Source organism: Marmota flaviventris, chromosome 12, assembly GCF_047511675.1.
Source record: "Marmota flaviventris isolate mMarFla1 chromosome 12, mMarFla1.hap1, whole genome shotgun sequence".
Classification (NCBI taxonomy): Eukaryota; Metazoa; Chordata; class Mammalia; order Rodentia; family Sciuridae; genus Marmota; species Marmota flaviventris.
Genome location: NC_092509.1, coordinates 92,711,854 through 92,730,217, shown reverse-complemented (window position 1 = coordinate 92,730,217; position 18,364 = coordinate 92,711,854). Strand labels below are relative to the sequence as shown.

The window sequence follows — 18,364 nt, the reverse complement described above, 5'->3', positions numbered from 1 at the left end:
TGTCTCTGTTGTTTTCTAGTGCCACCAGCTGTAGAAGGTGGAGATGAAACATCTTACTTCATTGTGATGGTTAATAACTTGTTGGAACTGGATTGTCAAGTGACAGGCTCTCCCCCACCAACTATCATGTAAGGGGTTTGGTATGTCTTCTAAATACCTCCCACTTTTTGATGTGTTTTACAGCTGTCCTGAAAGACTGTGTCATTAAAAAGAGGAAGTATAAAATTACATTCTTTATATCCCTCTTAAGATGTACTCCATATAAAAGGTAAATTTTACTTGATATTCAAAGGGCACTTCAACCTGGGGAAATTCCTTTATAGGATCTTAGAAATTATAGTTTCAGTGGAGAGAGACAACTATTAAGTAGTATTAATGTCTGACCTCCCTAAGACACTGAAATGTTTGATAAATAAAAAGAATACCAGAAACATTAAAGAAATAGAGGATGTTAACAGGCATATATTTATCATTTTTTTCTCATTTCTTCATTCACAAAGCATTTACTAAGCACCTAACTTTTGTTTCCAAAGTGTGATAGGACATGCAAAGAAGCAGTTACTCAACTAAGGGAATGAGATGGTTCACACATGATTACAAAACGAAATGGAAAGTTAGGACTCATAAAAAAATGTAAAATAAAAAGATATATGATTTCAGTGTTTTATCTACAGATGTTTTAAGATTAAATATTTCTGGTTAGTGTTATTTAAGTATTAAAGTGAGTATTATTTAGGGACATTTCATCTTTCTGTAACTTAAAATTAGGAGAAAAACAAAGAACTCAACACATATTTACTGGGTTCCTATAAACTTCAACTTTGTTTAAACCAGGTTTCTTTTATTCTACTCTTCTACGTGCACTTTTTATTTTTAAGAGTGCATGATTAGGGGCTGGGGTTGTAGCTGAAGGGTAGAGTACTTGCCTTGCATGTGTGAGGCACTGGGTTCAATCCTCAGCACCACATAAAAATAAGTAAAAAATATATATTGTGTCCATCTACTACTAAAAATTTTTTTTTTAAAGAAAAGAGTGAATGATTAGGAAATTAGGCAAATTCATGATAGAGAATAAACAAAATACTAAGCACACACACGTGCACGCGCATGCACACACACACACTTTCTGGAAACTATAATAAATTCAGACTTCTTTTTGCTATTTTTTCTAGGTGGCTGAAGGATGGTCAGCTAATTGATGAAAGGGATGGATTCAAGATTTTACTAAATGGACGCAAACTGATCATTGCTCAGGCTCAAGTGTCAGACACCGGCCTCTATCAGTGTGTGGCCACAAACACTGCTGGAGACCACAGGAAGGAATTTGAAGTCACTGTTCATGGTATGTTGAAGAAGGGACAGAAGCATTCCATTTTGAACTAACCAGCATTATGTCATTACCTAATTCAGATTGTGGCTCGGAAATCTGGATTAAATCCTGAGTTGTGGAAAGTTGTTTAAATCAGCTTTGTCGCTGCTGTGACTAAAAGGATCTGACCAGAACAATTTTAGGGAAGAAAAGCTTATTTGAGGGCTTCTAGTTTCAGAGGTCTCAGTACATAATAAGCTGACTCCATTCCTCCAGGATCAAGGTGAGACAGGATATCGTGGCAGAAGAGTGTGGTAGAGGGAAGCAGCTCACATGGTGATCAGGAAGCAGAGAAGAGAAAGCTCACTTTCCAGATACAAATATGCACACCAAAGGCACACCCTACCACTTCAGTTACCACTCAGTTAATCCCAGTCAGGAGTTAATCTGCTGTTTAGGTTAATCAAACCTTCTTGCATTGTTTCACATGTGAGCTTTTGTAGGACATTTCACATCTAAACCGTAACAGAAGTATGATGAAAGATGTGAATTTGAATTCATGGCAGATTTTAAATCAGTTTACTGACACAAGAGGTATCATGTGAACAAGTTTCAGCAGAATTTAAATATTAGGAGGTATACTCTACAGAGCTCATCAGGGTCCCAGAAGTGAAACTGAAGAAGTTACAAGAGGCAGGCAGCAACTTTCAACTAAAGGTGTTGTGTCATCATTTAAGGGTTTAGCCTAAACAGGAGTGATTGGGAAGACTCTCCGGAGTGGAGGCTAAGGGATTAACTGCAGGATCTAGAGCACAGAAATGCATTCACAGAACTGTCATGTTGATATTATAACCATTAATTTAATGATAGAAACAACTCTCTGCCACAGAAGAACTTGAGAAGAAGGATCTGGAACCAGAAACTACAGAGCCATTTGGAAGCCACAGGAAGAAGTGTCTTGGAATGTCAACTTCATCCTTCCCTCTCTCTGCAGACTTCTTGTTTGTTTCACGTTTTAGCCCCATGTCCCACGCTGAAGTGTAGATAATCTTGTTTCTCAGTCTCACTTCCAATTTTTTGAGAGAAAATGTGGCAGATCCAGCTTAGAGCAAGTTACCAACGCAGGTTCAATCAGTCTTACCTGGGCAGAGTCATGTGTAAATAGTGCTCAGATCCCACTTTGATTTAGTAAGACAGTTCTAGAGAAAAGGAAGGTCATTATTGATTGGGAAAAGACACCAAAACGTGTAAGCCAAATGTACATTACTGCAGTAACACATATGTTTCATTTATTCTTTGAAAAATCTGAAATCCATAGTTAGGAAAAAGTAATATCTAATATTGCTAAAATTATCAATAAAATGCATCATGAAATTCCTTCATTGTTTGTTGAAATTGGAATTTTTTTTCTTTTCTAAGTGTTAAAGTTTCAGGTTTGTTCATCTTAAGTGTTTGACCATCTCCTGGTGGTGATTTTTTCATTCTTTCTGCCCTTCCTTTCTTCCATCTAGTTCCTCCAACAATCAAGTCCTCAGGCCCTCCTGAGAGAGCCGTGGTGAAAAGCAAACCTGTCACCTTGCAGTGCATAGCCAATGGCATCCCACATCCATCCATTACTTGGTTAAAAGATGACCAGCCTGTGAACACTGCCCAAGGAAATCTCAAAGTAAGTATAAATGTTACAGGACCCAAATTGAGAAAGCTGTATCGATCTTCTCAGACCAATCACAGTATTCTTTATTAATTGTAGATTTTATGGACTTTGCAGACAATATAGTAAAACTATATATTTTCCTTATAATTTTTTAAAAATATTTTTATTTCTTTATTTGTGGTGTTGAGGATTGAACCCAGTGCCTCATACAAGCTAGGCAAGGACTCTACCACTGACCTACAACCCCAGCCCTTCCTTATAATTTTTTGAATGGAATTAAATAAAGGATTTAATAACCTTGATAACAAATAATAATGATACAGATTTTAACACAGATTGGGTTGTTTTTTTTTTTTTTTTTTAATTTGATTTGTGCCTGAGTTAGCTGTAAAAAACTGATATCTTGCCTGGTGTAGTGGTGCATGCCTATACTCTCAGCAGCTCAGGAGGCTGAGGCAGGAGGATTGAGAGTTCAAAGCTAGCTTTAGCAAATTGGTGAGGCCCTAAGCAATTAGTGAGACCCTGTCTCAAAATAAAAAATTTAAAAAAGGGCTGGGAGTGTGGCTCAGTGGTTAAGTGTCACCAGGCTCAATCCCCAATACCAAAATAATAATAATAATAATAATAAATAAAAACAAAATATGGCATCTCCTGGATAAATAACGTTCATTAATAATAAGCCCATATACTCCAATATGTTCACCATAGACTAAGGTTAAGGTAAAGTCATATGTATATAACCGTAAGAAACAGATGTCTTAAAAAACATGTTTAAAAAACTAGTTTATGTGGGCTGGGGCTGTACAGCTCAGTGGTAGAGCACTTCCTTAGCAGGTGTGATGCACTGGGTTCGATCCTCAGCATCACATAAAAATAAACAAATAAAATAATGGGAAAAAATCTTTTAAAAAATAGCTTATGAGCTAACAAGAGGGCAGAGACTCCATTAGTCTTTATGATATATAAATTTATTTTTGTGTCCTTGATATTGATTATAGTCTGACATATAACTGTGTCTCAGTACATTGAATTAGTAGGTAATTAAAAAAATGATGATGGATTTCAAATATGAATAATCTAAATGATGCATTTAAAAATCAGAATTAACAGACTTTGCTATTAGGATCGTGTTAATTGACTGTGGGGTTTGAGATTTACTTGTAAGTTTTCAATATGAGATATCTTGAGTTTCTTTTCCTTGTAGAAGTAATAGGTACATGTTCAGTTATTATTTCTATTCAAAATCCAATGGAACTAATCTCACACCTTTGTGCTAGCATGTAGTTTTAGAACATAGTGTAAGTAAGTAACTGTTTATCTGGAGATGGACATTTATCATGTAATCATATGCAAAAGTGAATCAGCTATCATGATGAGCTATTTGAAGACAGTATAGAGAGGTGTAAGAACATATAACAAGGAAACTAAACAGAGCTCTGAAGAATATTTTGGAGCTAAATGGATAAATTAATGAGAAAGAACTGTTTATTAAAGAGAAAATATGCACAAATAAAGGAGTATGTGACACCTCTTGAGGGCTGGAAAGTAAGCCAGTTGGCTGAAGAGAGACAAGGGAGAGTGTTATTGCAGGGGACTGACAGCTGGCAGAGAGCATATATATAGGGTAAAGATTTTATTTTTACCTTAAGGCAGTGGAGGGCCTTCAAAGAGTTTTAAGAGAGAAGGGACGTGATCAGGTACACATTTTAAATAGAGTTAAATGTGGCTTAAAAACAGGGATACATTCTGAGAAATACATCCATAGGTAATTTCATCATTGCACAAACATCATAGTCTGTCCTTACACAAACATTAGATGTAACAGCATAATACACAACTAGGCTAGATGGTGTCTACCATCATGTCTGTGGTCAGTTACTCACCAACACATTGTTTTGCAGAGCATGACTATAGTTATCTGGATTCCTGCCAAAGAATAAATTAGAAGAGCCAAGAGTACATATGTATAACCAATTGCAGAAATTTGAGCTGATATGCCAGCCATGGAGATGAAGATACTTGGATAGATCTGAGACTTATTTATAGACTTAATCATTGGGGGTTGTTTGTGAAAGGTGAAGGAGTATGTGTCAAGGAAGTGTCCTCAGAATCTGACCTACTTAATTGCAAGGATAATGTTGCCAACTAATGAGATTAGATACTCTGGAGAAGGATAAGTTAAAGAGGAAAAAACTAATTTGAGTTTTAGAATTTTGGGGGTAGTGACTTTGAGATAAACTAGTGGAAATGTTAGTGGATCATTTAATATATGATATTGAAGCTCAACAGAGGGCTCTGATTGGAATATTGGTACATTGATGATATTTGAACTATGAGACAGATGAGTTAATTCAAGGAAAGAATAAAAGTAAGAAGCATAGGGAGAGAGAATCAACTTAATTCACAGTCTTAAAAACTTATTGCATGTAAAGTCCATGTGCAATATTCCAGAATATAAATTTACAAATGTTGCTTAACAAGTTTAGTACAGTATGGCTGGAAAACAGGTTAAGTGGGAGTTTATATGGCAGTTTGGAGAGATCATTTGGGATCAGAATGTGGTGAGCCTGGAGGGCTTATGATGAGTTCAGATTTCATTCTGGGCAAGGTGGGGAGCCATGAATGAGGTTTGAAGGGAGACTGGTAAAAGGATCAAATTTCCATCTTAAACAAATTATTCTGGCAAGTGTGCAGGATAGATTAAAAATTGGGGAGGCTGGAGACACTGCAACATCAGTTAGGAAGCCATTATAATCCCACAGTGGCTGTGGAAATGGAAAACAGGATCTGAAAAACATGCAGTGGTATAATTGGGAGTTAAAGTGAGCTCCAAAAAAAACAGATGACTGGAAAAATAGTGGGTGCCACTAAGCAAGATGGGGAAAATGCAATGAGAAGGAGATTTTAGAAATGAAAGGGCTTATGACTTTAATTCTAGATAAGTTTAATTTGATATTAACCTGTTCAGTAGATAACTAAAACCAATTGGAGCTCAAGAGAGAAGTTGAAGCTAAAGCTATAAATTTAGGGAGTCCACATGGGGTTTTCACTGATGCCATGGGATTGGGTGAAAACTACCAGACAACTAAAGTGTCTTGCTAACGAGACATCAAGAGGAAGTCTATTCTGTAAAGTAATCTCCTAAAAAGTCAGAGAATAAGAACAGGGAATACTATATCTTTAAAACCTAGAGTATAGAGTTTCAAGGAGTAGGCTGATCGTGGGAAAGTATACACCTAGGACATAGAATAATGGATAATGTGATTGGAAATTACTGATTGCCTCAGCATAATCAGTTCCGTGGAATAACCTCTGAATCACCAGTTTCAAAATGGCGGAGGCCAGTTTCAATGGGTCTAAGAAGGAAAGAAGAAAATTCAAAGAATTTATCTGCATTTCTGTTATTCGTATTTTATGATTTTTATTGTTTCTCTTGGCCCCCCCATGACAATTTAATCAAAAAAGTTTGTTGTTTTAAAAATATTTATGAAGTGTTATATGGATGTTGCCATGTATTTTAAATGGCTTAAATTTTTATCATAATTCAGTGAGAAAGGCCTTTATTCAGTGGAGTTTTATGACTATACCAGCAAGCTAGCCTTAGGCTATTTTGTTTTGTGATTTCCAATGAATAACAACAAGCTTTCAATCAAATCACCCTATTTTCTTATGCATAATGAAGTGATCTACTTCTAATATCTCAAGAAATAATTAGGATATTGGCATGAAAATATAATTAGATATTATAACTTTAATGAATTTTTCTATCTTGGTGAATGTTCTCCAGTCTAAGCACAAAGTATAAAATGCTGCCATGCTTTTTGCTTCCAATTAGATACAGTCTTCTGGCCGAGTTCTGCAGATTGCCAAAGCCCTGTTGGAAGATGCTGGCAGATACACATGTGTGGCTACCAATGCAGCTGGAGAAACACAACAGCACACTCAATTGCATGTGCATGGTAATGTAATTTCCACGTCTTAACAAAAGAATCTTTTTATGGCTTTTTGAAACATGGTGGGCTCATTTTTATTGAATTACAATATAAAAGAAACAAGTGTTTATTTTAGCCTGCATGAATAAAGCTAGATAGTTTATTGTAATTATAATTGCTCATATTAAAATCTTCAGTTTTCAGGTCATCAAATAGGATGCACAGGAGCACACAAATAAATACAAATCCTGTATTCCTTTAGCTGATAAGTTTTTTTTTTGTTTTTGCAGAAAATTTTTTTGTTGCAAAAGACAAAAAGTTGCTAGGTTGTACATTCAGTCTTCTCTGTAATTTTCTTGCCTGTTTAAAAGAGGTATTTTGTAAAGGAAAGCTGTCCTTGGCTCAGATTCTCCTGTGTGCTTTAATAAGAAGTCTGGGTGGCCATGGAACACACATTAATATTACAGCTTCATAGCAAACTTGAAAGGCTACATGACCTTGAATATGAGACTTATTTCTCTAGAGGTTCATCAGAGAAGGTCGAGAATTGAAGGCTTGGACTTAACCAGGTTGCAGAAACCTATTCAAGATCTCCATGTACGTAGCATTAGTTTTCCCTCAGTCATGTGACGGCATATTCTACATTCTATCTATTCCTTTGGTCATTCAACCACTCATTCATACATTCATTCCACATTTACTGAGGAGTTTAACCTAGTATAGTGTTCCAGTGCCTAACTAAATTCCAGGTACATGTAGGTAGTTTAAAAAAAAAGTACCAAATGAAAGAGTACATTTGAATGAAGAATAGTAAGTGAATGAAAAAATTTAGATATTGAATAATTTGCTTCTTTACATATTTTCTTTTTTTTAATCAGCCAGTTAAAAGATTCAAATCATCAGTTCTGTAAATGTTTCCAGTAAATCAATTTATTCTTTCCCCATGTTCCTAAATATTAACACCTAGTTTAAGAATATTTATGAACTGTTTTGGTTTGAATCTGGAATGTTCCCCCAAAGGCTTATGTTTCATAGGCATGTCCCCCATGCAGAAAGGTAGAGAGGTGGAGCTTTTAGGCAAGAATTGGATGATGAGGGCTTTGAGCTAATCAGGGAATTAATCCATTGATGGATTAATCCACTGATAACTGAATGGACTTCTGGGAGTGGAGATCTAATTGGAGGAAGCAGGTCACTGGGGTGTGCCCTGGAAGGGCTTCTCTGTTCCCTGGTTCCTGTCACTCTGCTTCCCGACTGCCATGGGCTAAGCAGCTTTCCTCCACCATGCCTGTCAACTGGGATCTTTCTTCAAGTTGGAGGACCACAAAATGAGACCTCTGAAACCATCAATCAGCATAAATCTTTCCTCCTCTAACTTGTTTGTCAGTTATTTTGGTCACAGTGAGGAAAAGCTGCCTAGCACAGGCATAAAGCATGTTGCTTGAGAGGACCTTTATTATTTCACGAGTTATTAATTTGAAGGATAATATCTGAATGTAATCATTTTGGAACTGGCTCACCATGCTTGGGGGTTGAGGACAGGCTGATGCTGCTGTCTCTTGTTTCCTTGAATTGACTTTGTTTCTCATAAAGTCACCTCTGTCTTCCTAATGCTCTTTGACAGCTCTCTCCACCATCTACTCAAACTACCTCTTCTGTCTAAGAGTGTGCTGAGAGGTGGGCTTTCTGTTCTGTCTCCCAGTTCTGTACACCAAGGCTCCTTCTGTCCTCTTTGCATATTCAAAACAGAGTTTCTTGGGGCTGAGGCTGTAGCTCAGTGGCAGAGTGTTTGCCTGGCATGTGTGAGGAACTGGGTTCGATCCTAGCACCACATAAAAAGAATTAAATAAAATAAAGGCATTCTGTCCATCTACAACTACAAAAAAATTTAAAAAAATAAAAGTCTCTGGAGGCCAAGCCCAGATCTCCTGAACATCTCTGATGCAGATGGTCTCCACACTAATATTTGAAGAGCTTTTGGGTCAGACACTAAAGACTGGTCTAGAGGTTTGCTGGTGTAGTTAAGGATGACTGAAAACCAGAGTTCCATGAAAGAAATCAAATAAAGGGCAACAACAGAAAAGAAAAAGCAGGATTGATAACCTAAGAAACACAAGTTTGTAAACCTAACAAAATGTCAGTTGGCAGGAGTTGTACTTAGGGTTCATGTCTACATGGAAAATCATCAAAGAGATGGGGAGAAGACTGGAAAACATCTGGATTAATGTGAAAAGAAAGAGAAACAGAAGGTTAGTCATTAAAAAGGTTTGTTAAAATTTGCCAAATTGGATGGCAGATACAGAACAATTTTTGATACCTGTCAATCACAGAATAGAGGTAAATTAGAGTAATAGTTTAAAGCATTTCATCCAATATGATCTTAATCCATCTGGATAACAGTTTACCTCCCTTAAGGAGAATAGGTGATAAAGTGAGCTTCTACTATTAATCATAATGGACCTGGAGGAAGCAGCTGACTCTGCATGTGGCTGGAATTGGCACCAAGAGCTCGAATCTCTTGTGGCATTAATGACAGCCATATTGGATGTATGCAGCTCCAAACCTGACTCTATCCTCTTCAATACTTATATTAATAACTTCAGTGATAATTGGAGATGTTAAAAGAAAGTGGTTAATGAAAGACTTTGAAAAGACTTTGGAGACTTAAAGGGCATGTTAATATAATACACAAAACAAAGCTGTGAAAGCTTGATTTAAAGACAGCATACATGGAAATACTTGAGCATTATTTGGATTTTGGCAATTACTGTAGATATGATAATTCAGTGTCCTAAAAGGGCTAATCAATCATAGAAGTCAGTAATAAAAAATACAATATGAGGAATAGGAGAGAAACTAGCCCTGTAATACTCTTTATCTCTGAACACTTCAGAAGTATTATATACAGTTCTGGTACTATATATATTTAAAAAGGCATTGGCAAATCTCTTGGGAAGCAATCATCACTTAATGTACTTCAGTTATTGGCTTATTTAACCACCCCTATAGTTACTTTTGAAGTTAGGGTTTGTTTTAATCTCAGTCTTTATTAGTGAGTAACACATTCAGCAAGTAGCCATTTATTACAGTTGTCTTCCAAAATTTTTCAATCCTAAAATACTCAGCATTCCAATTCTTTAATATTTTCCTTTCTTCTAAAAAGATCTTTGATGCTGCCATTCTTCTCAATCATAGCAAAAAATGTTTCCAACAGCCAAAGTAAGAGGACTTATAGTCTCCAGGACTAGAAGACCAAGTTCCGATCATGAGGAGAGGAACGTTCTCATGGAATTTCCAAGGAGGACTTCTGGTTATTATAAAAGGCAGGAGCCCTCAGTAGGTGGTCTTTTTTTGATCATCAAAGTTTCATAATTCTGGAAGTTTTTATTCTCTAAACCAAACTATGAAATTATATCTAAACCTCAAATATTTGCCAAATGAAACAGATGTTTCCACAAACAAATGGTTATTTGGGGTCTAATAACTCAAGCATTCATTTCATCTGCACATAATTATTTCCTAGGGAAAAAAAATCAACCAAGGTGAAATATCCAGAAGAAGCAGAATGTTGTTAAGAAGAGGCACTTCAAGTTTGATTCCTACATTGTCGATTAATGCCTGCAAGCTGTTAAGTGCAGATATTAGCTTTCTAAAAACTTGGAGTCCTCAGATCTGTATGTTGGGAAGGATAATGATAATACCTCATAGTCATGGGGGTTGTTTGAAGATCAAATGGAAGACTATGCCTGAAAATCTTAGCCTGGTGCCTGGCCCCCAGTCAACATCTGTAAATGGTAGCATAAAGACTATTTTGGCAAAACATATGGTTGGCTCCTAGCCCTTCTCACTGCACAATTTTAACAAATATATCTAAAGTGTTGCTGCCTTTACTGTTGGCCAAGAACCCGCATGGGTCTGTATTAGTTGTCTGGTAAAAACGTTAGTAAAGCACCCCTTATTTTTATTTTATTTTTTTTTAAGTATTTGCTTGGCTAACATCTGCTAACACCCACTCAAAAAACGTTTCTCTGTCATTTCTGTTTGGTTTAATAGCTCACTTGTGGCCTAAAGGAGACTTGGGGAACTTTGTTTTTATTTTTCAATGAATAAGTTCAGTTCAGGACTCTACTGTATTATACTATTACATATATTGCTGTGGATGAATTTATTCCTCACTGTTTCATAGTTTTAGTGAATAGGGAGGATTAACTCAACTAAAACCACTCAGGTCAATTATATATTAATTCCATTCAATTTGAAAGTCAGTTCTGACTGATTAAAGGAATAGGCAGAATCTAGCACATACTGCGCCAAGAAAAAGGTATTGTGGCTTTGGCATGATATGCTCATGCAGGTTTTAGAAGAAGGAAAAAACCAAACCAAAACAGTAAATTGAATGGAATGTGCCCTCATGCCTAGGGAACACAGACATCTTATTGTTAATATGAGATGTTGTTACCTAACTAATGATTTGTCTAGAATCATTTCTAATTTCTTCCATATTCAAGACTGTCCACTTTAAATGCTAGAAGGGAATGATGGAATTTATATGGTACTTACTTCTTAACTGAAAATCAGGTTTTTCTTGTATTTAGTGTATGAATTTGCACTGAAATTCTCTGGCTGGCACTTGAAGCAATGAAACATCACAGGCTTTTGTAACACTATTCTTTTTTTTTCTCACATCTTCATACATGTATTTTGTATAACAATGAGGGAGACGTCTCCTTCCACCATCCATGCAATTCCCTTTCTCCCTCCCTTTCCCTCCCATCCCTCTTCCCTATGTAGAGGTAATTTTCTTCCCATGCTCTTCCTCTCTTCCCCATTTTGAGTCACCCCCCTTATATCAGAGAAGACATTTATTTTGGGGGGGATTGGCTAACTTCACTTAGCATAATCTGCTCTGATGCCATCCATTTCCCTGCAAATGCCATGATCTTATTATTTTTTAGTGCTGAGTAATATTCCATTGTGTATAGATGCCACATTTTTTTTTTATTTTTGAAGCAGAAATTTTGAGTTTTTAAATTTTTAATTGACACATAGCAATTTAACATTCGTGGAGTACCGTGTGACATTTCAATACATGTATACAATATGTTGTGATCAAATCAAGGCAACTGGTGTGTCTTTCACTTCATGCATATTATTTCGTTGAGTTGGGAGCATTTGAAATCCTCCCTATTAACTATTTTGAAATATTTAATTGTTGCCAACCATGGTTATCCTGCTGTGCCATAGACCATTAGAAGTTTCTCTTTCTATCCAGCTGCAACTCTGTACCCACTGCCCATTCTCTCTCCATCCATCCCTCCTTTCATTCTCAGGCTCTGATATCCACTCATCTGTTCCCTGCCTCTTTGAGATCCACTTTTTAGCTTCCATATGTAAGTGAGGACATGTAGTATTTTAAAATTTTTTTTAATTTATATTTTATTTGTTCTTTTTAGATATACATGACAGTAGAGTGTATCTTGACATTATACATACATGGAGTACAACTTATTCTAATTAGGATCCCATTCTTGGGGTTGTATATAATGTGGAGTTTCACTGGTGGTGTATTCATATATGAACATAGGAAAGTTGTGTCTGATTCACTCTACTATCTTTTTCCTATCCCCACTCCCTTCCCTTCATTTCCCTTTGTATAATCCAATCAAATTTGATTCTTCCCTCCCTACCCTCCTTATTGTGTTTTAGCATCCATATATCAGAGAGAACATTCGACCTTTAATTTTTTGGGACTGGCTTATTTCAGTTAGCATGAGAGTCTCCAGATCCTTCCATTTACCAGCAAAATCATAAAGTCATTTTTAATGCTGAGTAATATTCCATTGTGTATATGTGCTGCATTTTCTTTATCCATTCATCTATTGAAGGACATCTACATTGGTTCCATAATTTTGCTATTGTGAATTGAGCTACTATAAACATTGATGTGACTGTGTTACTATACTATGATGATTTTAAGTCCTTTGGGTATATACTGAGGAGTGGAATAACTGGGTCAAATGGCAGTTCCACTCCAAGTTTTCTAGGGAATCTCCTTACTGCTTTCCAGAGTGGTTGTACCAATTTGTAGTCCCACTAGCAACGTAGGACATGCAGGATTTGTCTTTCTGTGCCTGACTTCTTGTTTTACTTAACATAATGTCTCCCAGTTCAGGCTGTGTTGCTGCAAATGACAAGATTTCATTCTACTTAATGTTGAATAATATTCTATTGTGTATATATACCACCTTTTCCTTATCCATTAATCCATCAATGGAAACCGACACTGATGCGTTATCATTCTTATTGTGAGCTACTACAATAAACATGCAAGTGCAGGTGATTCTTCATTTCCTTTGGATACATACCAAGTAGTGGGTTTGCTGTATCATACTGTAGCTCTAGTTCTAGTTTTTGAGAAACCTCCATACTTTAACCATAATGTCTGTATGAATTTACATTTCCACCAACAAGGTTTGAGAGTTCTGCTTTCTCTGCATGCTCTCCAGCATTTTTTTTCCCGATAATAGCCATTCTAACTGGAGTAAAATTATATTTTATTGTCATTTTGATTTGCATTTTTCTGATGTTAGGCATTTTTCATATAATTGTTGACCATTTTTATAACCTCTTTTGAGAAATGTATATTCAGATCATTTGCCTATTTTTTTGCTTTGTTAAAATTTGTTCTGATTAGTTATACATGACAGTAGAATGCATTTTGAAACATTGTACACAAATGGAGCACAACTTCTCATTCCTCTGGCTGTACATGGTGCAGAGTCACACCAGTACTGTAACCATACATGTATATAGGGCAGTAATGTCTGTCTCATTCTACCACCCTTCCCAACCCCACAGCCTCACCCCTTCCTTCACTCCCCTCTACGTAATCCAAAGTTCCTTCATTCTTCCTTATCCCTTGCCCCAGTAAGGATTAGCATCTGCTTATCAGAGAAAACATTCTGGCTTTGGTTTATTGGGATTGGCTTATTTTACTTAGCATGATATTCTCTAATTCCATCCATTTACCTGCAAAAGCCATAATTTCATTGTTCTTTAAGGCTGAGTAATATTCCATTGGATATAGGTACCAAATTTTCTTTATCCATTCACCTGTTGAAGGGCATCTACATTGGTTCCATAGTTTTGCTATTGTGAATTGAGTTGCTATAAACATTGATGTGGCTGCATTACTGTAGTGTGCTGATTTTAAGTCCTTTGGGTATGAACCAAGGAGTGGGATAAGTGAGATGAAATCTTGGTAGTTTTAATTTGCATTTCTCTAATTGCTAGAGATGATGAACATTTTTTAATGTGTTTGTTGATCAGTTGTATTTCTTTTTCAGTGAAGTGTCTGTTTAGTTCCTTAGCCCATTTATTGATTGGACCATTTGTTTTTTTTGTTTGTTTGTTTGTTTGCCTATTATTAAAATCGGATTGTTTTTATTTATTTACTTTTTACTGTTGAGTGGTTTGAGTTCTTTATATATTTTGGAAATCAATGCCATATTGGATGAATTGTTCCTAAGTACTTTTCCTGTAGGCCATCTCTTCATTCTGTTGATAATTTCTCATGCCATAGACAAGTTTTTACTGAAAGTTGAATATTGAAGTCTCCAACTTTTATTGTCAACTTGTCTGTTTTTCTCATTGAGTCTGTTATTTTTCATTCCATTTATGCTGGGACTCTGTTATTACATACAGATATGTTTATAATTGGTATGCCTCCTTGATGAATCGACCCTTTGTGACATTAAAAAACGTCCTACTTCTCTTGAAGCATATTTTTGTATAGTATAGTCTCTTTATTTCCTTTTTGGTTACTATTTATATTATGTATCTTTTCCTTCCTTTTGCTTTCAAGCATTTGTGTCTGAATCTGAAATGTTTCTCTTGTACACAACATAAAATTGGATCATGTTTTTTTTTTTATCCATTATTCCAGTTTCTGCCCTTTGATTGGAGTATTTAATACATTTGTACTCAGTATAGTTGTTGATATGTTAGGATTGGGTCTGTAATTTGTTGGGTATTTTTATGTCTTATGCCATTTGTTTGTTTTTCTGTTCCATCATTGCTACCTTTTTATGGTAAATAGGCATATTGGTGTGTACCATTTAATTTGCCTCGTTTCTTTACTATTTTTTAATAAATTTTTAGTGGTTATTCTAAGGAACAGAATTAACATCTTTGTAAATAATAATGTAAGTTTCAATTAATATAAAGTTTTAATAATATATAAAAATTTGGCTCCTTTTCCTCCTTTTGTCCTCTTATTGTTAGGCAAATTCTTTTTTTCATCATCTGTTCATCACCACAAATTTATAATTATTGATTTATGACATTGTCATTTAAATCAATAAGAGAAAAAAGTAAATTTATAATTATTGATTTATGACATTGTCATTTAAATCAATAAGAGAAAAAAGCAAAAAATTTTTACTGCCTTTTATACTTGTTGGTGTAGTTACACCTGTCAGTGTTCCTTATCTCTTCGTATGTTACTTATTGCTTCATTCAGCCTGACAAACACCCTTTGGTATTTCTTATAGGACATGAGCTACCAATGAATACTTTCAACATTTTGTTTTTCTAGGAAAGTGTTGATTTATTCTTTATTTATTTTTAAAGGATAGATTTGCTGGGCATAGAATTCTTATTTGATGGTCATTTTCTTTTATGTTTTTTTGGTGAGGTCCTTATTGAGTGTCCTTGTACATTATAAGTCACTTCTCTCTTGCTACTTTTAAGATTTTCTTCATCTTTGGTTTTGAATAGTTTGATTCTAACATCTTAGTGTGGATTTTATTTTTTTTAAGTTTTTACAACTGGGAGTTTAACTTCTTAAATATGTGGGTTAATATCTTTTTTCAAATTTAGGAAAATTTCAACTATTATTTATCTTTTGTTTCTGCACCTTTCTGTGTCTTCTCTTCTTCAGAATCCCCATGATACTTGATGGTGTCCCAAGTCTCAAAGAAACTGTCACTTTTCTTGATTCTTTTTCCTGGATGCTTCTGAAATTGTATATTCTCAACTGACCTATCTTTAAATTCACTGATTCTGCTGAACATGGTAGGGCATGACTATAATCCCAGCAACTCAGAAGGCTGAAACAGAAGGATCACAAGTTCAAGACCAGCCTCAGTAACTTAGGAGGCACTAAGCAACTTAGGAAGACACTGTCTTAAAATAAAAAAGAGAAAAAGGGCTGAGGATATGGCATGGTGGTAAAGTGCCCCTGGGTTAAATCTCCAGTAACAAGAAAATAAATAAATAAAATAAAGTCATTGATTCTGCTTTCTTCCTGATCAGATATGGCATTGAGTCCAAGATTTCTATTTGGCTCTTTTTTTAAAAATTATTTTTTAGTAATTCCATCTTTTGATTTGTACTCTAGTGAGACATTATTCTCATACTTCCACTGAGTTCTTTAGTCATGGTTTATGTAATTGTTGAAACATATTTAAAATAGCTGATTTAAAGTCTTAGTCTAATAAGTCCAATATCTAAGCTTCCTGATGGACAGTTTCTATTCTTCTTTTTCTGTGTATGTCATGTTCACTTCTTCCTTTATGTGTTTTATTTTTGTTTTTATTGAAAAGCAGAAATTGTAAGTAACATACATAAGGTGTTAATTCCCACTCATGACTTCCCGTTTTGCCATGCTTTTTACTGTTATTGTTGCTGCTGGTCTTTGTTGTTGCTTCTTGTCTATTTAGTGATTGGGGAGAATATAAGCATCCTAATCCTGGAACCTGATAATATATGTTAGGCTGCATCTTTAAAGAATTTAAGGTAGCCAGTGAAATTAAGATTGTTGTCAGCTGGCCTTAAAGTAGAGAGATTACCCCTAAATATCTTGATGAACCCAATGTAATAATCATAAGCATCCTTTAATGTGGAAGAGGGAGGCAGAATATCAGAGAAATATGTCCCTTAAGACTCCCCAGCACAGACTAGATTTGAAGATGAAGAAAGTGACCACAAGTCAAGGAATGCAAATGGCCTGTGGAAGTTGGAAAAGGCTAGGAAACTGGTTCTCTTCTAGAAACTCCAAAAAGTAACTCAACTCAGCTGACACCTTGATTTTAACCCAATGAAGTTTTATTGGACTTTGGACCTACAAAACTTTTAAGTTTTATTGTTTAAGCTACCAAGTTTGGGATAATTTATAATAGCAGCAATAGAAACTAATTTTTCGTGGCTTCCCAAAAATTCCATAAAGTTCGTTTTTATGGACTTTAAAATACTCTCCAATAAGAGGTTGTTTGTGCTGAGAGAACTCTTGAGTCTGATTAAATAAAGGCAAATCCTGCAAATGAGGATTTTTAAAGAGGGAACCAAATAGCTCAAATTATAACAGTTCACTTAGAATGGTGCTTTTAAGTAGCCCCAATCCTATTCTGTTCTATCCACTATCAGATAGACTGCTTACACACACACTGTGATTATGAAACCATTTGTTTTCAACTTTGGCTGGGCTAGGGCAACTTTGGATGGGCATGGGGTGAGTTAAACTATACAGAGGCATACTATTCTTAGTGAGGTTTAGCTGTTTTCTTTTTCCTTGAATAAGCAACTTCTTGGATTGGTGAAAAAGATAATCTTAACAATTTTTTCAGTGATCTTTCTTCCTTAATAGAAGAGTGGATGTTTCAAGACCTTACTCTGTCAATTCTTTCTGAAATTCAGTCTTTTATTCTTTAAGTTCTCACGTGAGAAATAGCAAACCCCCTCTGTAGATCTTGTATTTCTTTTTCCCACCATAATGTCTCATTTCACAGCTGTGTCTGTGAAAGCCGCCAACGAGCACTTCACCCCAGAGGCTTCAAGTGATTTTTTTTAAATAACTGTTTTGAAAGAATGTGCCACAGGCTGGTTATTTCTCCCTTTGCAGATGGAAAAGTCAGCCAGCCATATTTATTTATTTATTTATATTTTTTTTAAAGAGAGAGAGTAAGAGAGAATTTTTTTTAATATTTATTTTTTAGTTCTCAGCGGACACAACATTTTTGTTTGTATGTGGTGCTGAGGATCGAACCCGGGCCGCACGCATGCCAGGCGAGCTCGCTACCGCTTGAGCCACATCCCCAGCCCAGCCAGCCATATTGAAAGATTTATTTGTCCTTAGATACTGTTTTGGTGATCCAAATTCAGTGTATAAAACAGAAACATTTTAGGCACTTAAACAGGAAGGGTTAATATATGGAATTAAATGTATACAAGAGGAATTGCAGGCGTGAAGGAGGGTGGATTTGTAGGCTGAGTCTTCAGGAACAACTGTCAGATAAGAGATCTGACCTGCACAAATATCTACCTCTGAGGACAGACTTCATTTTAATCTTGTCAAAAAACAACTTTGAATCTTATTGTGCTTTTGTTTGTTTTCTTTGGTCTTGTGTTTTGCTTATATTTTTATTATTTCTTTATTTATAGCCTCTTTTGGTTTATTAGTCTTTTTCTAGA

At 35.5% G+C, this 18,364-nt stretch overlaps 1 protein-coding gene across 2 annotated transcripts in view; it reads left to right on the top strand.

The window, feature by feature from the left end:
• Nucleotides 1-18,364, top strand: part of Hmcn1 (hemicentin 1) — a 385,362-nt gene that overhangs the window by 234,403 nt on the left and 132,595 nt on the right. For both annotated transcript variants that reach the window (XM_027934946.2, XM_071600213.1), the window contains 4 exons: nucleotides 20-128; nucleotides 1,173-1,342; nucleotides 2,821-2,975; nucleotides 6,799-6,922. In XM_027934946.2, coding sequence (XP_027790747.2) covers nucleotides 20-128; nucleotides 1,173-1,342; nucleotides 2,821-2,975; nucleotides 6,799-6,922 — 558 coding nt within the window. The remainder of the gene's footprint in view (nucleotides 1-19; nucleotides 129-1,172; nucleotides 1,343-2,820; nucleotides 2,976-6,798; nucleotides 6,923-18,364) is intronic.